This window comes from Paramormyrops kingsleyae, chromosome 18 (assembly GCF_048594095.1).
Source record: "Paramormyrops kingsleyae isolate MSU_618 chromosome 18, PKINGS_0.4, whole genome shotgun sequence".
NCBI classification, from domain to species: Eukaryota; Metazoa; Chordata; class Actinopteri; order Osteoglossiformes; family Mormyridae; genus Paramormyrops; species Paramormyrops kingsleyae.
Genome location: NC_132814.1, coordinates 4734345 through 4761075, shown reverse-complemented (window position 1 = coordinate 4761075; position 26731 = coordinate 4734345). Strand labels below are relative to the sequence as shown.

Sequence of the window (26731 nt, the reverse complement as noted above, 5' to 3'; positions counted from 1 at the left end):
GTCAAAGTTGCTCTTCTATCAGCTTGAATCAGTCGGCCCATTCTCCTCTGACCTCTAGCATCAACAAGGCATTTTCGCCCACAGGACTGCCGCATACTGGATGTTTTTCCCTTTGCACACCATTCTTTGTAAACCCTAGAAATGGTTGTGCGTGAAAATCCCAGTAACTGAGCAGATTGTGAAATACTCAGACCGGCCCGTCTGGCACCAACAACCATGCCACGCTCAAAATTGCTTAAATCACCTTTCTTTCCCATTCTGACATTCAGTTTGGAGTTCAGGAGATTGTCTTGACCAGGACCACACCCCTAAATGCATTGAAGCAACTGCCATGTGATTGGTTGATTAGATAATTGCATTAATGAGAAATTGAACAGGTGTTCCTAATAATCCTTTAGGTGAGTGTATATATATATATATATATACACACACACACACACACACACACACCATTGATCCCAGGGGGAAATTCTTTAAAATAAGAGGTCTATCACTTTCCTGATTGTGGACTCGAACCCTGATCACTTGCATGACAGGTGGGGATATTTACCACTATACTTAAGTGAATAAATGGATTATGCAAACTTACAGCAGCTCTTTCAATTCATTTTTCCATTTTCTTAGCCTGGTCATTGTCATGGAGACATTTTACATTGTTCCGGGAATACCTAGTCTTGGTACCAGTTTAGTCATGCCTTTGCTCAGTAATTAAATGGCATGTGCAGTGGGAGAGGCGGGCAGTCCAGGACTTTAAGGTCTGAATGTTAATCGGAATGAGGGGAATTGAAGGAGAGACGCTGTATGAAACATGGAGGAGCAGATTACACACAGGTGCCAGCTGATGCACTCAGGTTCTCTGGAATCAGCAGCTTCAGGCTACCCCCCCATAAATATAGTTAAACAGGCCTTTTGGGGGATGTGTCTGGTCTGATCCTATGACACCACAGATGATCAGGGAGGTGTCAAGGTTTATTTTTTATGGGGTGGGTCATGAATAGCGGAAGGGCATACTGATATGACAGATATGTGTGCCTGCGAGCTGAGCCAGTGAGAGTCACACAGTGGGCTGGGTGGCCCACCTGTTTTGGTCATTTTGGTTTCCATAGATACATGTATTATGACATCACAGGTCAAAAGTGATGGGGGAGCCTGTGGGGAGCACAGGTGGAAGCAAAGACCCTCCAACTGGGATCCCACTACGCATGCATCACACACAAGCTTACATATGAGTATGCTTAAATCAAGCATAATTGATGAGGGGTGGAATGGAAAGCACCCCCCCTCCCCGATCTTGAAAGGAGGCCAGCCTCAGACACCTGTTCTATGGGGCTGGGCTTTTGAGCTGACACCTGTGATGGGATGGAGAGGGAGTATGTGAAGGGGGTGGTGAAATTTTGGGACAGCCACATGCACGTCGTGAAGTCCCCCAGTTCAGTGAAGTTTAATTTTGGACAGGCGGCAGATTCCGTCCGGCCATCCTGACTGCTTGGGGGGGCTGACATCACGTCAAACGTATACAGAGTTTGTCCAAATAAACTCAGCTGCGTAGAATGAGTGTAATTAATTCTCATTTATGTACCCCATAAAATGGTGACATAGGTCATTCATTGTCACCAGGCTTGGCTGGCAGTGCTGGTAGGCTTTCAGCACAAACACAGCTATGATCTACGCTACATTGTTGCCCAAAATATTCAGACACTTCCTACTATCCCATTGCTGACAGAGGCACAATCTAAATTGGTCCAGTTATACAGTCTGCCCAGACACTATCAAAGACAGCTGCCACCAGACTGTCTGTTATCAGGGTGCAGCGACCATCCGGAATGGGTGACCTCTCCAGCTGGCCCTTCCCTGACCTTTGACCTCATTTGTGAAGCAGAAAAAGAATATTCAGAATTCTACTGCTTGCCGGAAATGTTGTATTAAGGCCAAGTCACACAGTTAATGGTAGACTAAACTCCGAGCTTAAAGCGCTTTGCCCATTCTATTCACCAGGGTTGGGGCCATTCCGGAATGCATTCATCAATTCCAATCCAAATCAGGAAATGGAACTGGAGTTGGGATTGGAAAAAAAACTATGGGGAAAAGATGTGGAATTGAATTCGATTTAAATTCCAACTCCAGTTCCATTTCCTGATTTGGATTGGAATTGATGCATGCATTCCGGAATGGACCCAACCCTGGTATTCACTCTCAACATAAAACGAAAGTGAATGAAAAAGTGACCCCATCATCCCTTTTGACAGTCCAGATTGCATGCTCATCTCGACCATCTCTGTCCACGACTGTCGCTCGCACACAGCCCCAATAGCAACTGGGACACCCTCCCATCCAATACACAATTATTAAGTAGGCTGCTCTCTGCATACGCTCTTTGTTATTCATCTAATCAAAAGGGGTAAGTAGAATCTGAAGAAAAAAGTTAAAAGAAGCATTGACTGCCTCCAAAGCCTCCCGCTCCCTGACCCTGAGGTAAGCATGGAAGTGCAGGTCCTTCGAGAATTCCTCTAATTAGGCCCAGAACGAGCAGAGCAAGGTGGGAGTGGAGCAAGACTAACAAGTAACATGAGTGCCCCTAACGAAAATAAAGGCTGAGTAACAGAATAGGCGTGAGTCACAGATTTTTCCCTTTGCAGCTCATCCCCCATTAGAGGCACCGCAATTTCCAAAAAATAAATAAGTAATAACAAGGGAAATTAATATATTTTTTCATCTCTCCTTCAGAGGTACCACTGGGTGTTTGCAGAGGTCAGTAGACAATCAGGTCACCGTCGGGCAAACTAGATATACGAGGCTTAAGCAATCAGGGAAAAGGCAGAGGAGACGCCCCCCCAAACTCCCCAATATCCCCAGGAAATGCTCCTCATTGAGGTGTAGATTGCTGCCTTGGTTGCCCCTCTCCCTCCTCATAGAGCTAGTCTCCTGGGGGCTATGACTCATAAATGAACTCAATTCTCCTGCCAATTACGGTGTTTGTCAGTGAGAAAGTAAAAGACTGTGCCGACAAGCGAGAGCTCATATACTAGGGTCAGTTGGGTTTGTGTACCAGAACAAGAATGCATGTATTTTAGTTTGTTTCTATAGAATCCTTCCCAGCTCTATACAAAGCATACCGTAGACAAATTGTAGGCAAAGTTGTGAAGCGTTTTGCATACACACACCCACGGCAGTTTGCTTTGGTTGTTTGTATGCACAGGTGTTGTCTGAGGTCTCTTTATAATGCAACAGCCCCACCGTGTGGACACTAAGAGAATCATCTTAAAAACAATATACAGTAATGGTATGAACATCAACATTGGGGCAGGGGTCTGTACCACAAAGCAAGATTCCTTGCTTAACCGGATAACTTGTCAGATTTAAGGTAGTCTGGGCTAAATTAAAGTGAACAAAGACAAAAATCCATTTAAACTGGGATGACTTAAATCCAACAAGTTATCTAGCTAACCAACAAATCTCAATTTCTGATATACAGTAGGCCCCAGAGCAGCTGTACAGAAAGTGGGTTTCACAAATCCTAAACCTTGAACACAGAGTTGACTGACCAGCATACCCAAAGTTATTGGTTTCAGGATAGCTGAGTGACCTCAATTACTGAAATTCTAATAAACTCTGAGTAGATATTTGCTAATTTTAGGACTGTCCATGTATATGCAGTATTGATAATAGAATTCACCATAGATACAAATGACAAAAAAGTGCAGAACTTCATATATTACAGAACCGGAACTTGAAAAATGAATGCCTCTGTATACAGTCTATGAAAATGCTTCTTGAACATTTGTAACACGGCAATATCAGCAAAAGAACAAGCTAGGATCAACAATGAACAAGTCTATAGAATTTGAGATTTCTCAAGAATTCACCCCTCAATTATAACACACACACCATCAGCCTTTCAAGCACAGTCAGTGCCCTGACACACACGCCCACCTGCACACTAACACCACGGGAGGACTTCTCATTCATATTCCTCATTTACAGAAAGAGCAGCAACAGCAATGTGGGCACCATATACTCAGCAAATGACATTTAGAAATGAGGAATTATTCATGGTTAAAATGCATCATTGCCAAAGGCCTCGTCTGCATTTTTATGGGTGAAAAAATCAACCAAAGTTGCAATTCTGTGAAATTCTTATTCAGGCACACAACCATACCAGAAAAATTGTCATACTTTTCCAAAAGATCAACATACAGTTGTTTTACCTATATATGCAGTGTTTTCTATATTGTATCAAAAGACAAAGGGCACTGCAAATAATTTAAACTTCACTAAGAGCAAATCGACAGTTTAATATTTGAAATGCAAGGTCGAAGAATGTCGTATAAATTATTTGCACAGCTGCTTTGGCCTTCCATGCCAACTTTAACAGAGGGTTATAAAGTGTTTGTCTGGCCTTAGCGAAGGAGTTCACATGCCAAAGTCTCCTGAAAAGCCACAGAAAAGCTGGACATTTTAGAAAAATATGAGGAGAATGTGCATAACAGCCCTGGAGACTGAATCTCTGGGATTCCAGACTGGGTGAGTAACCAGACATCCACGATTACACAATTTCATCAAAGACATTTATTACATGAGCAGAAGAACCCAAAAGCAACACATTGACTTTGCACAACTGCAAGGAAAAAACAAAAGATTTGCACACGGTACTAATCTACACTAATCCATCACTGCTCTGTCAGCTGGTGGCCTGTTCACCATCTCCCCTCGAAGCTTTTGCCTTCTTACGCCTGCGGGAAAAAAAGGCAGGTGGGTGTCACACAGGAACCTCTCTCTCGGCTGCGGCCAAAGCGTCGGCCCCCACAAACCTCTTCCGGCTGGCCCCGCCTTTCGTCCTCAGGAAACGCGGCATCGTTCGGATGGTGGTCCTCCTTGGCGGCCTCTTCTGCAGCTGCCGCTTCAGCTTGCTACACGCCGACAAGGTCAAAGGTCACTGCAAAGAGCTTTCAGCTCAACTGACATTTTTCTAATGGTTGACGAGCAGATGCCTAGAGATCAGGCTCTGGATAAGCATGGATGTGACTCAGTTGTACCTGTGCATCTTCTTGAACCCAGTCATGTAGTCTGGAACTGGACATCCTGCTTGCTTGATGACATTTGCGATGCTAATAAAAGTGGGAAAGAGATGGGTGACACAGGTCATGTGGTATAAGTGTCCTGCCGACTCAACATATCCATCACAACTGAGCCCAATTCTTCAAGAATGACAGGTCTCAGAAACCCTGCCCCCCATTTGAATGAGGAATAGGTAACAACTCTGTGCCATACCTACGAAGGAGAGGCTTGTCGTCCTCTGTGAAAAAAGTAATGGCCTTCCCCTTGTGTCCCGCCCGTCCCGTCCTGCCTGAAAGGGTAACCTCAGTCACATCAAGACATGCCTACATCGTACGACCATGCAGAATTACCCAAAGACAGGCACTCTCAGATTAGGAGGCTTGAGGTTAAGTAAACATCACCAGCACAACCATACTCGGGTGGACTGACCTATCCGATGGATGTACTCTACAGCACTGGTGGGGAAGTCATAGTTGATGACAAGGTTGACTCCTTTGAAGTCAATTCCGCGAGCTAGCAGTGCCGTACAGATCAGAACCCAGATCTTCCCAGCACGGAAGCTTGTCACAACGTTGTCTCTCTGGGGAAGGGCAGTAATCAATGATACATACCAGGCTACTGGTCATGGTATCAGTTGGCCAAGACAGCATGCTCACAAGCGCATGTGCGTACTTGCTGCTGCGTGCGTTCCGCATGGATGACGTCAACGTTGATGCCCTCATACACCAGCTCATGGAAGAGCTCTCGGGAACGATCAATGGACTGAACGAACACCAGCACGGGTGGCAGAAAGCCCTGAGGGAGAAGATCTCAGTCAGAGCCAGGAGCACAAATCCATGGAGACTCAAAGGTCCAGCATCATAATCTATTTCAACAGTGGTTATGCCACAACAGACCCTAAACATTTCTGGTGAGGAGGTCTGGTTCTTGACCAGCAGAAGAAAAATCCACTACCTTCTTGATCAAGTCCCTCATGGCCAACAGCTTTCCGTTCTCCGTGCCCACAAACAGCAGTTCTTGATCTACAGTGTCGACCGCAGAGTTCCTTAAGAGAGAGACAAAGAAATTACTTAAACTGAAGGCTCTGATCATTACCCAGCAGAAACAAACGGAGTGCTTGCCGACCTTGGCCCAATGTTGACGGACACCAGGTTGTCCAGGTTCAGGCGGCACCACCCCTCTACCTCCATGGTGAAGGTGGCGCTGAAGAGAGCCCGGCGGACATGGGAGGAGGAGCAGGCCAGAAAGATTGTGGCCAGCTGCTCCCGGAAGCCGCTTTTCCCATCTTCAAAAAGCTTGTCAGACTCGTCCACCACCAGCCACTCCACACTGTGCATAAACACATACATTAGATGGCTACAGAGCATCTCACAGACATACACACACTTAACCCCTTACCTCACCTGCTCAGGTCCATGGTAGGCGGGTCCTGCTTGAGAAGGAATATCAGCCGGTTGGGAGTGGTCACCAGAACGTCTGGGCAGTGATCAGAGAAAGAGTCAAGCAGAGGTCAGGTCATGAGCAGGAGTCGAAGACCACAGAGATCCTCGCAGCACCAAGCACGAGCTTCTGGGAGCTTTACCTACACAAAAATGTTCTGAAGGCAGAAGGAAATATGACTGTCTCTCAGAGATGACCAGATTGTAGAGGAGGTGGGTCCAAGCAACTAGAGGAGGGACCGACCAATCAGATGTTTTGGTTCTGCATTATCTAATTGCTTGGACCCACCTCTGAACCTATCAGATTTTAGAGGAGAATTTTTCCTTCTGCCCTCAAAACATTTTTGCACAAGTAAAGCTCCCACGAGCCCAGCACCCCCCCTCCAAGCAGCTTACCAAACTTCTTAGCTGATTTTGGTCCGTACTTCTTGGCTGCATCGGCCCCTTTGTCTATGATGTGCACCCTGAATCCCAGGCCCTCCGACAGCTTGAGAAGCTCACGATGGGTCTGCATCACACAAAGACACAGCTCAGGAAGGTCACAGAATCAAACCCCCGATGAAGAGAAACTGACCCTAACCTCACTCAGACAGTCACACAACCAAAGTAAACCATCAATAAGAATGTTATCTAAAGGTTCAACCAAAATAAGCGATCAGTATGGCTATGAAAATCGACACCAGGGGGCGCCTTACCTGACTGGCAAGCTCGCGGGTTGGTGAGATGATGATGGCACGGAAACCCCGGTTGGCGGGCTGACGGAGGTGAGCGAGAAGGGGCAGGCAGAAAGCCACGGTCTTACCTGAGCCTGTGGGGGCACAGGCCAGGATCTCGCGTCTCTGAAACAGAAAAAAAAAAATCACACAGGGAAAACTCAAATCTAGAATGGCAAAGCCAAATTTCTACAGAGCAAAACCATGAGTGATGAGCAAACATGGTGACAGAGCCACAAAACAATCCAGAACATTCTGAACTGCTCACATGTAGCATGAGTGGAATAGCCTGCATCTGGATGGGTGTGGGGTTCTGGAACCCGGCGGCCTGGAGGTTCTGGATAATCCGCGGATCCAGTTTGTACTCTTCTTGGAGCTCCTCGAAGGTGGCCATTGGGTCTGGGAGGTCCGTGCCGCGTACGTGGATCCGGTTCTGGTGCCTGATGCGGTTCACCTGAGGAACAGTCCAAACCATGCTTTAGGTAAAAGCACAAACCAGACATGATTTCAGGCTGTAATTCGGGCACAAAGAGAAAGAGGCCATCCTCACAGTATGCCAAATCGGCAGATCAGCATCTGTGTAGGACATGGACATACCTTCTCCTGGTGCAGGTGCTTCAGCTTCTTCAGAGAGGGTGCGCTCTTACCCCTGCTGGGGCCCCCAGGGCCGTGGACCTTCCGGTCAATGGATGAAGTCCACTGAATACCTTCAATCTCTGCTTCTCCCTGCTGGACACCAACAGCAAGGCAATCTGGGGCAACATGAAAAAAATAAACATGGGAATGATGGGCGCCATCCAAGTAGTTAGCATTTGCTAAACAGTTACAACTGATTTCATCATCACTACCCCAAAAGAGCTTTTCCCCTGTCCAATCGCTCATTCTTCTGTGGTAATTTACTGAAAAGCATAACACAGATAAGGCACCTTGTTTCCTGCTTTTGACGTTTTTCTTCTTCTTCTTGCATATCTTCAATGTAGCAGCCTCCACACCTCGCTTCCTTTTGGTGGGACGGAGTGGCTGGTCTGTCTCCACCCCGGCGTCCTCATCTACCTCTTCCCCACTTTCCTTTTGGCACTGCTGGAAATCTTCATCACAGCCAGACACATCCCTCTTCCCTGTACCAAAGAAGTCTATCCCTGCCAATACGTCTGCACCACTTCCATCCTTCTTCTGGGACTTAATCACCTGTATTCCAATGAGACGACGCATTGGGTTACGACACAGAGCAGCGCCGCCTTACTATCACACACAAAATAGGTTTCGCAAGACAACCACCAACTTCCCACTGTACGAATTTATTCTGCCAGTTACAGAAATAAACACAAACACCATGTATGTCCTTTTCTAGTATTCACACATTGACGTTTTAATTATCTACAGCCTGTCTAACAACAGCAGAAATGCGATTCATCGGTCTATTCGTTTTACACGACCACTGAAGTACGACTGCCAAACACAATCCACCCTATTTTAAGGAACTCGTCCCCCTAATTTTTTCGTTTACTGGTAGCAAGATTAATTGGTTTATCAAAGATTTCAAATGCATGACTTAAAATGGCTTGGTAATTAACGGTTTAATGTTTGTTTGTGTATGTATAAGCCTGCTAACGCTATATTTGCTGCAACAAGATGAATTTGATTATATAAATACTACAAGCGTGCATGTTAAAAAATAACACACTTACTTTAAATCTTTCGGCATCTTTACCAAATCTCTTGAAGTCAAACTTTGCCCCAGCGCCGAGTTTCCGAAACAAATCTTGTGCGTCCATGCTTCGTTCGACCAGCATGGGATGCATAGAAAGACATCGCTAGCCGATACGTGTTCTATCGGTCAGACGTAAATAATCGCTTGCCGAAAATGTTCCTGACATGTGTTTGAACTGTTAGTTAAATTCCGCTAGATGTCGCAATTGCAGCAGTGATGGAAGTGAGTACACCCACGTATCTTTATTAGATATTTTAGGAAAACCTGAATGCAGCAGAACAGTAAAGATAATTATTTTAGGCAAGGCAAGGCAAGTTTATTTATATAGCACAATTCAAAGCAATTCAAACTGCTTTAAAAATGCAAATGGATATATTTAAGTAAAATATATTAAAATCACATTTATAAGACAATGAAAAAACAGAAGAAAAAAAACTGGAAAGTTTTTTATAGTAATTCCAGGATGAGCGTTTGGCAAGTGGGTGGATGTTAGATAGATTGATTGCAGTGATGTATCATGCATTTAACAAAAAAGCCATAAATAAAAATAATATTAGTAAAATGAGCTTCACACCAGCAGGAAATCTAACCCAGGATTTCACAAAGCCTGTAGAGAATGAGGAAAATGAGTCCAGTGTTCCAGATTGTTCTTCAAGAGAAGATCCAGAGGGCACACATTTCTTCCAAGGTTCTTTTGGGTGATGCTGGTGCTTTGCAATCTATGAATGGGATCTTTTGTGATCCAGGGCACCTTTAATTAAATGTGAGCAACCAGGACATGAACCGCGGGTGGTGTGGTGATGTGGTGAGTAGTGAAGAGCTCTGGAAGGTACAGGGGTGCCAACCTTGGTCACCTGGCAGGAGTGAGATTTTTAATTTGAGACCAGTCTGCACACGCATTTTACATGCATGTAACAGTTTTATTACCTTGAAAATCGTCTGTCATGTTTGCCAATTACCTCAACGTTTTTGATGTAGCTAATTTCAGGTTTATATTGGAATAATATAGATTTTCCATAAGATTTCTTGTGTGAACATGACAGCACGAGTGTCACGCCTGATGTGTGAGACTTGGCAACCCTGAAGTTACGTAGGAGTCTGTGGTTGGAAAGTCGCTGGATTGAATCCTGTAGCCAGGACTTGTTATTGTACAAATGGCAAATAAAGTAAAGTGGTTAAGCTGCTCTCCATGTACATGATTACCCCCCAACCCCCTGAGTGAACTGCAAACCTGACCAGAAAGTGTTCACCATTGTGTAAAAAGAGTTACACATGTAAAATATTAAATCTCATCAACCAATAGGCTTTTTGAGAGGAGAGGGGGGATGTCTAGCCTTTCCTTTCTAATCAGAGAGGGACAATCGGATCAAACCTGCCCCAGGGTTTGTTGAGAAGGTGTGAGTCCACTCGAGATCCAGACTGTCAGGCCTACAAGTGTAGCCACGTCTCGGCGTTCATGTGTGAGCGAGCCGTACATTAACCTGGCAACCCGCAGAGCATGTGCCGTGAATGATTAACCCCCTCTGTGCGACAGCGAGGCCGTCCCTGGGTAACACTAAGGGCGGCCCTCTGGCTGGCAGTGCGTAGCAGCTAATCACTCATTGCCGCATGAAAAAGGAGAGACAAGACGGAAAGCGCGTTCCCCCAACGGGGACCCTGTCCCTGATTCTCTCACCAGCTGGGAGTTTCACTTTCAAAACTGACCCAGGACTATGTAAAGCCTCCCGCTGACCTCCCTGAGACTGGAACAATCCACCGTATGACAATTGGCCTGCTCATGTTGTCATTAATGTTAATGGGATTGTTTTGTCAGGTCTGGCTATTTTCATACACAAATTAAATCTATTTACATATAATATATTTCAACCATCTGTAGTCGTTTGGCCACCTGTTTATGACATTTATTATTTTCACAGCGAATGCACCTAGATTTATTTAGTTTTTTTTGTTAAAATACGTGTTAATTGAAAATAAGATAAATACCAGGAGCATCTGCGTGCTGTCCAATGAGGAGCTGAGGAAGCTGGGGAGGGTGGCTAAGGGAGGTTTGGAGGTGCTTGGGGGGGCGTGAGGGGGGACCAAGGATCGGCGAGTCCCAGCTGACTTCAGCTTTACTCCTCTGCTGCTGACTTAGCGGCAACTCGGATCCTGTCACCAGTGCTTCTGACCGCCTCCCTGATCAAGCGGGGGTGATAAATGCCCGACCCGCGACCCCTACTGGGCACCCCATCCCTCCCTTCCTTACTCTGTCCCCCTCTTCCCAGCATGCTACACGCGCCCACCTAGGAGGACCTTTGAACTCTGCCACAGGACGGATCTACTTGCCAGCTCCCCAGGCTCTAACCCTCCGCCCACCCTCGGTCAGCGCTGCAGTCGCCGGCTCTGCGGTACACGTGTAGGCGTGAAGGATGCGCCAGCTTTTTGCCGAGCGGACGACATGCCGGCCTGCATGCGGTGCCTCGTCTGCTCCTTACACCCCCATTAAAGAATCGGTAAAACCCTGCAGTGAAAACATGAGCCATGATAATTCCCTGGTCAGAAATCATGCCTGATTATAGAAAAGTCTCAGTGTTCGGGGCTGGACTGGACTTCGGGGGCCCCCACTGCCCATGGTCCCCCACAAAAAATTGTGCCATGTGGGGGAGGGTCCCCTAATACATTTTGACAAGCGGCAGGGAGGGGGTCCCCCATAATAAACTATTAATTTTGCCGACTGGGTGGGTCCCCTTCCACAATACATTTTCCATACCCATTGGCCCATCAGGACAGTGCCCAGTATGCCAGGTGGCTGGCCCAGTCCTGCGGGACAGTGAGCCCAAGAAGGACCATGGATCAACATTTTTGGTGTGCAGGAACTGCGCCACAAATAAAAGCATTCTACACTTTCATGATGGGACGACTGAGCACAGGGCTCTTAGAAGCCGTAGTACATTCCACTGTTTTAACAGATTCGAAGTAAGCACTTTTCCTCTTTGTTCTTAAATGTGTTCCTTCTGTTCTTTGTGCTCAGTCTTAAATGTGACTCTCTGATCTTTAGTGGTACCCTGGGAACAAAATCAAAAGCCCCATTGATAAGCAAACAGGAGCCATGACAGGATTACAAGAGTTGACCCAGCAGGATGCGCATTTTGTAATGATGAGTGTATCGCCACCTGTGTACCAGCAGGGGGAGCAGCAGAATGCAAGACACCGATTTCATCGCCGCTCCACATTCTGAAAGCCCGATTGATGCTTCTACAGACGCTCCTGGGTTACGATGGTCCGAGTTACCGTATTTTGACTTTAGGATGGGTAAATGTTTTTCACATTCAGTACATCATTCAATAAATTACATGAGATATTCAACATTTTATTATGAAGTAGACTTTGTGTTAATGATTTTGCCCAACTGTAGGCTAGTGTAAGAGTTCTAAGCATGTTTAAGGTAGGCTAGGCTAGGATGTTTGTTATGTTAGGCATACTGTTTTATTATAAATTTATTATTATTTATTTATTATAAATTATGATAAATTTGTTGGAACGTAACCCTATCATAACCTGGGGAGAGACTGTACTTCATAACTTAATAGTTGCAGGCTGCATGTGTTACCCTGCCCTGAGCTTTGTGTCCCAACCAGGCTGCCATCCGGTTGATTTATAGTGTGGTCAATGTGGTCAAGGAGGAGGTAAACATGTCAATCTAATGCCCTGGAGGCGGGGCTTCAGCTCCCAGTCTATGTGTCTTAAACAGAGGGGTCAGATTCTCTGATCTATATAATAAAGCACACAGACAAACACACAGAGGGCAGACAGCCAAAGAGCAGACTTGGCAGAGGATAACGCCACAGCACAGAGATGACCTTTGACCTTGGAGGACTGGCCTACTTCTACCTGGCCTCCTGTTTACTGGGGGAATATGGGGTAACAAAAATGGATAAGGGATCGTGGCCAGGCTGCAATGCCGCAGCTAAAGGGGAATGTATGTAAATGTATGTGGGGAGTCAGTTTTAAAGATTTAATGGTAGCTCTTCGTTAAGACTGCGTCGGCCCTTTAAATAAGTCCCCCCCCAAACTGGACTCAGTTAGCTCAGAGCTTCAAGGCTTCAGGTTTATTACTAAAGCCTTCAGCGGCGGATCAGACCATGCGGACAGTGGCGGGGTGAGGAATCGGGAGGAGGCGTGCCTACCGACACCCGCCGCCGGACTTTGCTTCCTATACCCCCCCGCTCCCCCCGCTGCATCTCTGCCATAAAAGCAGAGCACCACAGTGGAGGTGGGACCCCAGGTACCAAAGACACAGCTACACATTCAGAATTTTAAATCTGCCTTCTGTATTTTAGCTCAAATTGTATTATCGCACACACATAAAAATATATATATTTTTTACATGTATCTATTAAATGGCCAAATATCAAAGTCTTCCCGAATTGTAACATCAGTCAGCAAATCATAAAAGGTAACCATAAATACTTGCTTGACTTCCTCTACAATGGAGTTGCAAATCTACTCTTGCATCAGTTTCTGTGTCAACCGACATGTGAAATCAGAATAAATCTTATTTTGTTGTGCGCTTATGTTCACTCATGTTTGTGATCAAAAATGCTCAAATAATGTAATGTGATATCATTCAGCAGAACAGTATTAACATAATATCAGTGAAGGACTTAGAGGCGGACATTTCAGGCCCAGAAAGTAAAAATCCAGACCAAGATTTTGTTTCAACTAACCAGGTGAGTATTCTGTGATTGTGACTCTTCATGCTCAACTAGTTGGTTGAAACAAAATCCCGGTTTGGATTTTTACTTTCTGGACCTGAAATGTCTGCCGCTGGACTTAGTATCCCAGTTGTCAATGGAAACGCAGTATCACCTTTTCACAAAAAAAAAAAAAAACATTTACTTCAACAGTCAGCTTTCTTACGGTATAAATATGGGTTTTAATAAAGATTCATTTACATAAGAGATTATTTTGTCACATCTTCTCCTGTAGGAACTGTGATTCCGTCATTCGGAATGGCAGCGTAAACGCAAGGCAAGGCGGTGGGGCTATCCCATAATCCTCTGGGACGGGCGGCTGCTTTGCGGCATCCTACAGAACAGCATTTCAACGACAGGACAGCCTTTAAAAAACGTGTAAAAGTCTTTAGTCTTCATCTGCTCCCGTTCATTGTGTGAGGAAGACTCCACAGTACACACACTGACCTCCAGTGAGCTCCAAATTCAACTGAAATTCATTTTGTGGCCTTCAGCTAAATATTTTAATAAAAAAAATATATATATGTTAACAGGCAGACAGTTGAGGTTGAGGATCATGAGAGTCCAAACTATCCACATGCCGGAAGCAGGGTATGCTGCCATAGCAACGCTCTTATAAAGCGCTCTCACCTCTATGTCATAAAAATGCTATAAAGCATCACATTTACTTCCAAAACAATTCTATACAAAACAATTCGTCTTTAGTGGCCTGTGGGTGTGGGATTGCAGGTCCATTCTCACTCTGTAGACTGTTGCTCTCCAGTCTGCTTGTTTTTGAATGTCTATGCAAGGACAACAGCTGTATAGTTCGGTTTTTGTCCATTTTCCTGCCAAAAAAGGCCATTCGCTTTGGGAATCCTACTCTTGCCATCCTCCACGACTTAGGCAACAAGCCACAGACGGGGCAAATTGGCTGACAGGCCACACCCCCAGGTGGGCAGCTTCTGAGGTTACCATGGTGACAGAGTGGAACAGCAGGACCCTGTTGCCAGGCGACCGGAAACTCGGATGCACGTGCTCACCATGCTTGCAGAGGGCACTGAAAGAAGAGAGGAAAGGCCATTACCTCATGCACACGCACCCACTGAATGCACAGGCCATTTGAAGAAGGTGCCATTGGCTAAACTCTCCCCTCCCCCCAGGTAAATGGACACACTTTGATCATTTGGGTCTTTTAGCACAAAGCAGTTCCTTTCCTGAAGATGAGCTATGAGGTTATGCTACATTAGGCAGAACTAGGCCTGCTGAGAAATCATACACCTCCCTCTTGTGTGTAAATGTGGTTGCGTTTCCCCATCTGTCTGCTTATCAGAACATGTGTCAGCTTGTGACTGAGTGTGTATATGTGTGTTTGCAGATAGCTATGTGTGTGTGTGTAGACACACACACACGCACACGCACACATGCCGAATAAACTATGTGCGGTTCAATCTTTGCAGGGGACTAAATGTTGACAAAACCTGGCCACAAAAATTGTAACTCAGATATAAACTTTCTGGGATCCTACTTTTACAAAAAAAGAAAGAAAAAGGAAAAAAATATTAGATTTCTGGTGACTTTTGTTGAGTTTACAGGCCATGATTTCAATTATAATGAAAGTCCAAAAAGTCTAAAAGTCATAGAATGTAATGGAGAGTCCCCACAAAGATATCAATACAAACGTGTGTGTGTGTGTGTGAGAGAGAGAGAGGCCTACCCCACCTGTCCCGAGGTCAGCTGACCTGGGGGTGACCCTGCAACCAGCAAACAGTTCGTGTGATAAGGTGGGTCCAGGGGTGGGGAGGGGTGGGGTGAGTCAGGCTGGTTTGCAGGGGGCCGGGGGGGGGGGGGGGGGCACAAACTGAGATAATAAACCCTGAAACACACTGTGCCTGTGATGAGGATCTTCACGCACTGCTCTGCAGGCCGTCACACGCTGACATACACACCGTCCTGGACACACTGTGATACACTGACGCACTAAATGTCCCACAAGCTGACACACACTGTCCTCAGTCACCCAGTGCATTAATTCACAGGCACCCGTGAAATATCCAGTAATTCATATTGTACACACACTGTACTGGTGGAACAGGTATGATGTGCACGTTTGTGAAACTGCCTCACACAAAGACATCCGGCAATAAGATGAATAACGGATATCAACGGATTTCCTAAATTTTCGTAAAGCAACATAATGAAACACAAGTAGAAACCTGTACACCAAGATACAAACTAATCTTCCTTCATATTCACAATTAACAGTGAAGTTAGTTAGTTATAAAGTAATATATAAAAATGACCATCATGGATACAAATGTTAACTACTACGAACATAAAATAAATATATTACTTCATGAAACTTATTTTCATTGGTCAATTAGATGTCAAACGCTATCCCGGGTGAATGGGTGTACTCCATCTATAGTAAAAAGTCATCAGTTGTCAATTGTCAAAAAATGGACATGCGCTATTTTCATCGGATGGTGATAGGCTGTGGCCTCGGTGGCGGGATGGACACATCAGGCAGGCAGGGGCCAAGCCCTGCCCCGAGGCATTCCCGAGGCGTGGGAAACGTGCCGTGTGAACGCCGACAGGAACGCCGTTTCGAGGAAGAGCGATCGCAATGCGGAAGAAGAGGGGCATCAGCGCCCACCCATGCAACACACACACACACACACACACACACACACACACACACACATGTTCCCTGGGAGAAAGCGATTAGCCCATCAAAGGTATTTGCTGCTGGTGGGGGATGGGGGGGGGGGCACTCTGTAATCAGACGCTGTCCCGGACCAGTCCATGCCTGATTGGTCATCAGGGTCCTCAAAAGGAAATTGAGGCCCAGGGAGTGTCGACACAGCCGATTGGTTCGTTAATTAACATTTGCGATGGGTTCACTCGAAAAAAAATGCAATTATAGCAAGGATAAGGCCGAAAGATACTGAAACAATGAAGAGATTGGATCTATTCCACTTTATTTTCAAAAGTACACAAATGTGTGTCTCTTTTAAATAAAGGAATGAATCACCCTGGTTTCAGTCATTCCTTATGTCTCTTTTATGGCTCTGGGGTCATAGCTGGAGACTCCCCAGGTTGTGTAATCATCGATGAGGGAAAAGTACACAAGGCTTCGCCTACCCCCCCCCACCCCCCCCACCCCCCTGGGCTGCATGGCGGGCATACTGCAGTTACCTCTGAGAGGCCTCGGCCTTTTGGCCCCATCCATATCAGGGCCGTTCACATTAAAGCAGAACCTGCAATGACACCGCCTCTGTGGACCTTGCCCTCACCGAGCAAAACTAAGGGAGTGTCTGCAAAGTACAAAGCACACACAGCCATGTAGACTGGGCTGCACTGTCTGGGGCTTCCCAAAACGAGCTGAGAGATGTGCAATAGGCAGGATGGACAAAGGTCACATCCTCAGCCTGAGAGACAAATGAAAGCTGCATTCTTGCCGTTTGTAGATGTCAACCTTCGACACCAGATTTTGACTGGAAAGGGGTATAAGTGACATTCCCGTCTGAATGAACAACTAATTTATCCAGCCTTCTAAAACCTTTTCTCCTATTTTTTTCCTTAATTCCTGCAGCGCTTGTGCTAATTTGTCATCAGTGCCAAAGGCTGAGTTTCATTCGAACACATGCGGCTTCATTTTTTTGTTTGCACTTTGCTCATTTATACAGCTGCATGCTTTCACTGAAGCAATCGGGTCTAATATCTCAAAGACAAGGTCAAATGGGGAGGCAGCTCAGCAGGGAGTCACAGCAAGTCAGAGAAGAGTCACAGATGAGTCAGAGAGGAGGAACAGGGGAATTAAGATGGTACTGACCTGTTTGCTGGAACTCATGGAGCTGAGATGTCCAATGCTGCTGGTGTCCGTCACCACCATGGCGGAGGGGAAGCGGGGGGAGTGACTGTATTGGGGCGGCTCCTGCTTGTGGGAGTACACTGCCAAAAAAAGATGGGGGGGGGGGGGGTTGAGGGTCTCTCATACCCAGGAACAGGCACATGCACATCCTCACTCACACGCATGCTCTACTCACTATGTGTGTGCGTGACACCAGTCATGAAGGGCTGCTGACCCATGTGACCCGGTGCCTGCAAGGGTGGGGCCGACAGGTGGCTGCTGTGCAGCGGCTGCTGAGGGAACTGCACCGGCTGCGCAGTCAGCGCAGTCAGACTCCCCGCTACACTGTTGATGACCGGTACTCCCTGCGATGGGTTCAGACCTGTAAGAGAGGGGGGTCATTTCAGAATGGGGGGGAGCAAGGGTAGGGGTGGAGTTTGGTAAATACGGGACGGCTGGAGGGGCGGGGAGGCGGGGGGCAAGGGGTCCAGGGTGATGTAGACTCACTCTGTGCTATGGTCATGATCAGGCTCTGGGTCTGGGTGTGATGCTGCTGAGAACTGTGAGGCAGGGAGGGGGACAGGCCGTGGATGTTGGTCAGGGTGCTGACAGGGGGCAGTACTCCTCCTGATACAGATATCTGCGTAAAACAGGGGAGGGACACAGAAGGAGGTGGTCAGTGAGGTAGGAAGTTACCCTTCGGCAGGAAGTACGAACCCTGATCCAGGAGACCCCTTTACGTGTCACATGCACATATGTCTGTATATTTACATGCATTTGCTGCACGAGTCTAAAACAGTGACAGCGGCCCGACCGCAGATGACGAAACGCTGCAGTGATCGAATCACTCACACCCAAATGAACTGAATCACAGCGTTAGCCAGTTAAACCCGGACAGAGCAGCACACACACACACACACACACACAGATCTGTACTCATATCTTTGTGGGAATCGTCCATTCATTTCTATGGGCAAACCCAAATCTCAACAATGATAACTTTGACCCCCTACACAACCCTATCCTTAACCGTTAGTAACCAAACAAAATACATGACTTTTGGCATTTTTACTTTCTTCATTTTCACAGATTTTTATTAAATTTCCACTTGTGAATACCGAAACAGGTTTTTATCCTATTTTGGAAACATTTGGTCCCTACAATTAAATGTATATTTGACTCACACACACACACACACACACACACACGCACACACACACACACACACACACACACACACGCACATGTAGGCTAAACATATCCTTATGGGGACTGCTCATTCATTTCAACGGACACACACACACACACACACACCTGTAATCATATCTTTGTGGGGACCGCTCTTTTTTTTTTATGGCAAAAATGCTAATGATGCTACCTGTAAGAACCGTAACCTGCACCCAGCCCTGACCGTGGCCGTAGGTAACCAAACAAAATACGGGAGATCTTACACTTTTAGTTTTTGATTGCAGTCACAGATTTTTAGAAAATTTTCTAAAATGAGTTTTCCCTTCAAAAAAAAAAAAGAAAATTCATCACATTGTGAGGACATTTGATTCCCACAAGGTAAGGTATACCTGGACCACACACACACACACACAGATAAGGGGTATCACAGGGAGCGCCTGAGCAGACACACACACACATGCAATGGCGTAACACATAGCCCTTTGTGTCTGATCTCACACTCACACACAGACGTGGGCTCACTCTCTCTCCACTGAGCCCGTTGTGTTTGTTTGCACAAGCAGAGGGTCTGGCTCACAAGGTTATTTGTGCCCTGTCAGTGTGAGGTTTTGCATGCGGCTCTCTACTGGTTCCCCTTTCGGTTTACGTATTTGTGTGTCTACGTATATTAAGTGTGGGGATTAAAATCCATCCATCCATCCATCCATCCATGTTCCAGCCACTTACACTGCACAGGACAAGTCCCGAACTGGGTGGCAGTCCACAGGACACATGTAGACACACGCTCACACTATGGGCACTTTAGAGACCTTCCCTTTGTTTCCCTACTGACATATTCTGGTCGTTAGCAGTTACGCCAACCTTGAGGGTGAGACGTGATATCCATCCCCACATCAGAAATCCGGCAGGTAGCCGGAAAACCTCATCTGCTAATTTTCCAAACAGCTGCATGCTTCTAGGTTATGGCACCAAATGAAAAAAATAATGAGACTGACTTCTGGTCAGATCTGTGTCATATACACTGACTCCCATCACTGGTATGACACACTGGCTGAATAAAGGCTGAGATGGGGATGGGGGCGGACATTTCTTGCAGGTCAGATCCTGAATGTCTCTCAGCCCGGTACTTGGGGACACCCAGACAGTCCAGATTTCTGTACTTCCCAGCTCCCAGTACACCTGTACCAGGCACTTGCCATTCTTGATCACTTGATTGTTTGGTTCAGGTCTGCTGGGAGCTGGGGGGGGGAGCAAAACATGTGTCTGGGGTTCCCCAAGGACTGGGTTCAGAAACACTGCTCCTAGCAGATCTAAAGGGTTTGGGTGTCAAGGATCCGCAGGTTCAGTGGCTGCAAAAGCAGACGGCTAAACATTTAAAAGACCAGCCAGTTGCTTCAATATATACCTAGATAAAATAATTGATTTTGGTAGCCAATAAAAAAGGAGCTCAGGGGCCCCAGTTTGCATATTGCCTTGGTCATCCAGGCTCGGCTCTGCCTTCCTTACCATCTTTGGACCAGGTGACAGCAGGCCGTGGTCCAGGCCACCGGGGGACACCTGCTGCAGCAACGCCTGAGTGCTGGGCATTCCACTGTTGCCGTGGTGACCGACTGTCGTGGAGGAAGTGACCTCACCGGCTCCTTGATGAGTGTATCGGACATCTGCATACACAGACAGCCAGGGAGAGACAGAACAATGGGTGTAAGGTAGCATTAAAGAAAAAAAATAAGGACACAAAGAAAAGGACACAGTGGGCCCTTACTATGACTTTTCTCAGTGCTTCAATGTCTAATAATAATAACTTATCCTTTATTGTCCCTCATGGGGAAATTCTTTTTACACCTCCATCCACTTGCTCTTTGTAGAACAAGCTGTCTGTGAAGGGCAGCCACCGGTTGGGGCGCCCAAGGAGCTGGGGGTTAAGGGCCTTGCCCAAGGACCCGCAGACATGCTGAGGCTGGGTTTGAACTGGCGACCTTGTGATTACAAGCACACAGGCTTAGCCCACTGAGCCACACGCTGATGCTTCAGAGGTCCTAGTATCACAGCCGAAAACTTATCCAGAGGTAGATGGAGAAATCGGGCCCCTTTAGTAATGGGGTCAAAGAGAGGGGAGGCAGCACCAGCCGTATGACAAGGAAACCTGCTGTGACATCATTGTTGAGGACACAGGCCTGACATGCCGGGACCACCGATGCCCCCCGTGGCTGGGAGGGTGTCGATATTGTCTACCCATTGGTGAACATTCTAGAACCCAGCAGGGGAGCCAGGGACCAGGATTCCCAGTTGCTCCAGCAAGTCCAACAGTAGCTCTCTTCAGTAACTGTTCACCATTTGTATGGTTAAAGTTAACAAGTGGTGAATTGACACCATTATCATTTTCTCATTAACATTTACAGACCATTCGGACCTCTTTGGGATGTGGACCCTCGAGTCTGCCTCCTACGACCCCAGTGTTGACCCCACGTTGACCTTGGTGACCTACTCCGACCCCTGCCTGCTGCGGGGGGTGGGGGGGTGGGGGTGGGTCATCCCCTCTGGCTCACCCATTCTGACAGATACTGCAGACTGACAGTGCTGATCATAATGACAATGGCTGCCACTTTGCTCAATCACCCATTGTTGTTATTGACTCCTTTACACCTTCTCTCTCCCTCGTGTGAGTGATGTTACCCCACCCAGAACACCACAGATAACTACATCAGAACATTATTCATGAGCATCATCTTGCTGCATAATGGGTATCTTACTCGAACCCTGACGTAGAGACGAGGGTCCAGAACAGGGAGCCTCCTTGTCATGAAGGACTACCCCATCCTCCTACCACGCACGATGCAGAAGGTCTTGGAAAGTTGGCCTAGAAACCTTAGTCATGGAAGCCATTACAGAGTTATGAGCAGGTACCTGGCATCTTTCCAGCAGGGGAGACACCAGTCTGCGAGGGCAGGGAGTTGAGGCTGTGTGTAGGGTAGCTATCCATGGCCAACTTTTGCCGGAAGGCCTCTTCCTTGCGGCGGTTAGCGAACCAGTTGTAGACGCGCACCTCTGTCACCAGGTTGGAGCCGAGGCCATGAGCCTTAGAAGGAGACACCCCTCTCTGCACACACTCTGCCCTGGGGGGTAGAGTTCATAAAGCACTATTACTATGAAGACATGTTACGCTACTGATAATCACAACAGGACCGTATCAAACTCAAAGTCCAACCTGTTGCACTCCTCCACCAGCGCCTCCCGCTCCTCTTTGCTGGGGTTCTTCTGCCGCTCGTAGGCCTGGTACAGGATGTCCTGGGAGGCCGGCCCCCACTTGAAGCGGTTGCGCCTCATCCTCTTGCTGACGGGCTCGGAGCCAGTCCCCGCCCCTCCGGCAGGCCGCATTAAGTCCTGTCCGGGGTCGCCGAACTCTGACAAGAGAAACAGCACTGGATCCTCACTGGCCTTGTCTGGGTCAGTGCCTTCTGAACTCTGCACGTGGTCGAATTCTGAAAAAAAACAAGACAAAATGACCTGGACCGGTCTCACACCAGCAGGGGACATGTTTCATTCTCAGTGACACGTGACACTTTGCAGGTGAGCAGTGACTCACAGAAGATTGTACGTCAATGCAGGGTCGCCGCTAAAGATTTTGGGCCCCATGAAAGCATATTATATTGAGCCCCCAACCCAGATCAATGCTCCAGGTTTTAAGGGCCACGGTCACTCAGGGGCCCTTGGAGTCGTCTGACTTTCCCCTGCTTTACGGCGCCCCTGCCTCAATGTGCCAATTCTGTCAAATCTCTTTAATTTTATGACATTGAATGTACATGAGATTGACGACAGTCCTTCTGCCAGTTTTCCATCTGCATCCATTTTTTTTTCTTAACAGAAGAATCTCTAACTTTGTCACAGTGAGAAAAAAAATCTCAGGAAAATATCAATAGAGTAACATAAACTATCCCAGTGAGATTCGCTTTAAAGGAGCACGCTCGGATGAAGTGGCGACTTACGTCGGAGGATCTCCCGTTGTTTCCTGACGTACCAGGTGTAGAGGGCTGCCCGCTTGCTCGTCTTCATGGGTGTGCCCTTGTTCAGGTGCTGCGACAGGTGGGACTGGTTGAGCCGTGTCACGTCCACCACCTCCCGCTGCGGGATGTTGTGCTGCTGCATGTAGCTCTTGATGGTGCGGGCCGCATGCCACGGGTCCTCGCTGGGGTAGAGAACCGGGCACGGCTCAACAAAAAATATAAACAGCCCTAACTAAAATCAAATTTTATTGCCTGTTTAGTCAAATAATAACGGTATCTGTACTATTCAGACTACAGTATTTTTATAATTGACTGATATTAGTACAATTTCAATAAACAATATCGTCCATTTCTAAATTCCATAATTCTAAATAATAATAATAATAATAATAATAACAATAATAATAATAATAATAATAACTATTATTGTTATTACTATTATTATTACTATTATTATTACTATTATTATTACTATTATTATTATTATCAGTAGTAGTAGCTTATTACTTGCAGCAGCAGCGGTAGTGGTAACTAGTTTTTAAATTATTTAATACTAATAATTATAAATTATTTTAATATTGTTATAGAATAGTTTTGTTTATAATAATTAGTATTAACAGGTATTTCCTTTCACGCGAGACCTACCCACCTTATGACTATAAAACTGGCCGCTAATCGGACGAGTAGAAACCTGCTGTATTCGAAAAATTTAGTAAAAATTTAGAAACGCATTAAAACTGTTTCCTGTTTTTACTTGTCCAGCTGCAAAAAATGAAATACGCAAATAAATTCGCATGAGTTGAGTTAAGTGTCTACTATTTGTCCCATTTTTAAAAAAAAATTTAGTCGCGGAAATAAAAAAAATAATGGGTCTATTACCGACACCAGACGTGTTTCCGAATTAGGAACAAAATAATATAACTATTCCCTCAGTTTTTCTCAACGCCTTCGTTATATTCGTATTTTTTTACGGAGTAGATGTTTAGGAACATATGCGACAAGATTATCTCAACGACCGTCAAAAAGGCAAGCGTCTCACGGAACCTGGCTTTTAAACTAAAATACGCAATGTTCGATTATACTGTAATTAGATTTTATATGTACAGTGGTGCAATTGCAAAATGACATTATTTTGTTAAATAGCAATATTATTCTATAGCAATTTATATTTTATATATCTTAATTTATATTATGTAATTATATGCCTTATGTAATTAAGGGCCTATTTTGATCCAGTCTCGAAAAACTGTTAAAGAAAAAACAATTTATTTCAACAGATGCTTTATTATTATTATTATTATTATTATTATTATTATTATTATTATTATTACTACTACTACTACTACTACTACTACTACTACTTCTACTAACTCGAACAAAATCCTTATTTCTGTATGAGTAACTTTTCATTAATCTGAAAACACGGCCACCTTACTTACTAGGCATTTATTTATTTAATATTTTGATAAAAATACAAAATTCGTAGTATAATTCTACAATTCATCAGATATAAATATCCACGCCATTTTCGCGATACTTGTTTTTGTTAAAAGGAAGTTTATAAAAATAACAGCAGACTCACGTTAAAAACAACAGAGGAACCAGCCAAGAAAAGATCACCATCCAAAATCCCAATCAGCGCTGCCCGTTTCACCATTTTCCCGGTCAGTACAGTGGCTTTCCATGTCCGCAGAAGGTACTCGTAACACACGCTATCCAACTCAAATTAATTACCGCTGAAAAACCCAGTTTTAGACAAATGGACCAGGCTGAGACAGACACGTCGGTTTATACTGTCTTGCCAATGAGTAACCAGATATGTATTTGGTCTAATCGTGCGCCACTGTGTATCTTTCTGTTGATGATTTATAGAATAAAATTAATAACATCTCAGTTCCACGTGCTTCCGTTTTGATTTCGGCTGTCATTTGCAGACAGTTTGATGTCGGTAAATTAGCACTTAAGTTAAATCACAGAAATATGCAGGGAATGGATACATTAATAAAAGCTAATTAGTCTCGTGTGACCGAATTATCTAAACATTTTGTTTTATTTAAAATTATATGGAAAACAGACTGAATAGTAATAGCGCTCATTAAATTAATTGTGGCTAATTTAACAAAGATATTGATACATTTAAGAAACTGGGCGACATACAGTAGGAAAACAATTTTGCAAATAATTGTTTTATTACAATAATGAAATTCGGCCTTTATAAATAGTCCTATTATTATGAACCCTAAGTTACTAGTCCACAGTAAATATAAAAACATAATTCTAAAAATATACGTGTATATATTTTGTTGAGTAACAAAACCTTAATTACTACACTCATACTTCCTGAAAAAATATTGCATTATTGGTTAAACATATTATTAAAATACGGGAGCGTCTTTTAAAATGTATATTTAATCCAAAAAATGTAAGTTGTAGAATCAGACCGGCCTATAAAATAATTACTGTACACAATAAAAAAGGTATCTGAAATTCCGTAAAATCTGTTTGGGCGCGGAGAACCCAACCACTAGAAATGACCTGAAATTTTAAATCTTCAACATTTGTTTCTCGCCTTAATTTTTGCAGTGACTCTAACTTTTATTCTCATGTAATAATAGTACAGTAACGGCAGAATTGTATAAGCAAATGAGTGTAGTTTAAATGTAAGAAAGTTCATTCTAAGTGCAAACCATAACCTTTTACTTAAAGTAAAATGTTTCACAATTCACATGGATGTTCAATTCACATGAATTAAATCAGACTTACGCCAGCATTCGGTCAACTTCAGCCCTCTGTTCAGCCGCTTCTTCCGTGTTGAGGGACTGCAGTTCCCGCAGAATAGGCGGCGTGTCGAAATCGTCGCCGTCTTCGGAGCCCTCATCTCCGGAGCACTTGCCACTTTTGCCGTGCCCGTTTGCCAGCGCCCGAAACGCGTTCTTTGAATCCGACCCGCTGCCGTTCGTCGCTGCGCTAGTCGGTGACATCAGTGATTGCTCGTGTTTGAGGCCGGACGGGCTGGGGTCCAGGTCGTCCAGGGCTTGGATCAGGACGTCTTTGGTGACTCCGGATTCCAGCAAAGCGCTCAGGAGCTCCTGCTGCAGCGATGTCAACTTGGCGACCATTGTGGAAAACATGAACACGTTTTAGTGCAACAGCCGGTTAAAAAAAGCCAAATGTGAATCGGAGAAAGTGTATCTGCTGCTTGCTGCTGTGTGATGCGCGTACTGCATCTGAGGGCACCTGGTTTAAAGGCTTTCGTGGAAAACAGTTCAATGTGCCATAATGCCTGCGGAACAGAGACGTTATAGTAGCAGGGGGCGGGCCGAGGCGGGGCAGCATGCTGTCGGCCGAAATGCCAGGAGTGGGACGCAGACGACCGCGTGCTCCCATCGGTGACTTTAAGTAGTGGTAAATTGTTTTGACTGCCTTGATGATTGTTCGGCTGGACTCCCGTTCTGTCCAAAAGCATCCTTGTGATTTCAAAATGACAGTGGTGATTACTGTTATTCATCATTTCGTCCACGAGTTTTTTGCACTGATTAAATGTGGAGCGGTTAACAACGGGATGACTTGTTAATTTTACTGATTGAACCCCCAAAGGATTAGCGAGCACTTTATTGATTCAATCAACGTTTAATCCACGGACCACTTAAGAAGCCTGAAAACTGTCAGAAAGAAAAACAAAGGAAAGTGAGACCAGCGAGCTTTTGCACACATAGGCCTAGTTTAAGCACAATTAGTAAAATAATTTAATTTAGAAATCACGAAGAATCTTTTGTCGAGATTTTGCCTAGGCCTGTTATCAACAGTTACTATAGCCTATTGTTAGGCCTACTCGTAACGCATTAGTCCTATATAAATAGCCTACATACATCAATATGTAGCCTAGGTCTATTCGCAGCCAATGTCTATTTAATTTTTTAACAAACAATAAGTGCGATGTGATTATTATTTTTATTGTTGATATTGTTGCTCAACTACTGTGTTTTTTTTCTAATATCAAATGCCACTCGAACCGCAAGATTAATCATGGAAACATAGGCTACGCTATTTTTACAATCA

The 26731-nt window shown here is 45.3% G+C and overlaps 2 protein-coding genes across 4 annotated transcripts; both read right to left on the bottom strand.

The window, feature by feature from the left end:
• Positions 1 to 4548: 4548 nt before the first annotated feature.
• On the bottom strand, positions 4549 to 9056 carry ddx52 (DEAD (Asp-Glu-Ala-Asp) box polypeptide 52). The gene is made up of 15 exons (XM_023790972.2): positions 8896 to 9056; positions 8134 to 8395; positions 7805 to 7959; positions 7476 to 7661; positions 7190 to 7333; positions 6891 to 7002; positions 6459 to 6531; positions 6181 to 6384; positions 6010 to 6100; positions 5728 to 5850; positions 5485 to 5635; positions 5269 to 5344; positions 5034 to 5105; positions 4809 to 4907; positions 4549 to 4730 (listed from the first exon to the last, which is right to left on the bottom strand). Exons 1-15 carry the CDS (start codon positions 9007 to 9009, stop codon positions 4679 to 4681), a joined length of 1914 nt encoding a protein of 637 aa, XP_023646740.1. The 5' UTR covers positions 9010 to 9056; the 3' UTR covers positions 4549 to 4678.
• Positions 9057 to 13243: 4187 nt separating this feature from the next.
• LOC111833057 (hepatocyte nuclear factor 1-beta-A-like) lies at positions 13244 to 26012 on the bottom strand. Of its 3 annotated transcripts, XM_023790966.2 has the most exons (9): positions 25436 to 26004; positions 22655 to 22854; positions 21877 to 22150; positions 21576 to 21784; positions 20178 to 20332; positions 17991 to 18123; positions 17680 to 17865; positions 17466 to 17584; positions 13244 to 14690 (listed from the first exon to the last, which is right to left on the bottom strand). In XM_023790966.2, the coding sequence occupies exons 1-9, from the start codon at positions 25801 to 25803 to the stop codon at positions 14670 to 14672; spliced, it is 1665 nt and encodes a 554-aa protein (XP_023646734.2). In that variant the 5' UTR covers positions 25804 to 26004; the 3' UTR covers positions 13244 to 14669. The 3 variants fall into 3 exon arrangements, with proteins under 3 accessions (XP_023646734.2, XP_023646733.2, XP_023646735.2); XM_023790965.2 differs by lacking the exon at positions 13244 to 14690 and having other exon boundaries at positions 17217 to 17584; positions 25436 to 26012; XM_023790967.2 differs by lacking the exons at positions 13244 to 14690; positions 25436 to 26004 and adding an exon at positions 24255 to 24336 and having other exon boundaries at positions 17217 to 17584.
• Positions 26013 to 26731: the final 719 nt, after the last annotated feature.

What these genes read in the sequence shown, in the direction of transcription:
- ddx52 (XM_023790972.2), bottom strand. Translation starts at nt 9,009, where the DNA reads ATGCATCCCATGCTGGTCGAACGAAGCATGGACGCACAAGATTTGTTT. An exon ending in AGCACCTGCACCAGGAGAAG is followed by an intron (nt 7,662 to 7,804) that starts GTATGTCCATGT and finishes ACTGTTCCTCAG; the next exon opens with GTGAACCGCATCAGGCACCA. An exon ending in GACAAGCCTCTCCTTCGTAG is followed by an intron (nt 5,106 to 5,268) that starts GTATGGCACAGA and finishes CACTTTTATTAG; the next exon opens with CATCGCAAATGTCATCAAGC.
- LOC111833057 (XM_023790965.2), bottom strand. Translation starts at nt 25,803, where the DNA reads ATGTTTTCCACAATGGTCGCCAAGTTGACATCGCTGCAGCAGGAGCTC. An exon ending in TGTCACCTGGTCCAAAGATG is followed by an intron (nt 18,124 to 20,177) that starts GTAAGGAAGGCA and finishes TGTTTTACGCAG; the next exon opens with ATATCTGTATCAGGAGGAGT. An exon ending in TGGTGTCACGCACACACATA is followed by an intron (nt 17,585 to 17,679) that starts GTGAGTAGAGCA and finishes TTTTTTTGGCAG; the next exon opens with TGTACTCCCACAAGCAGGAG.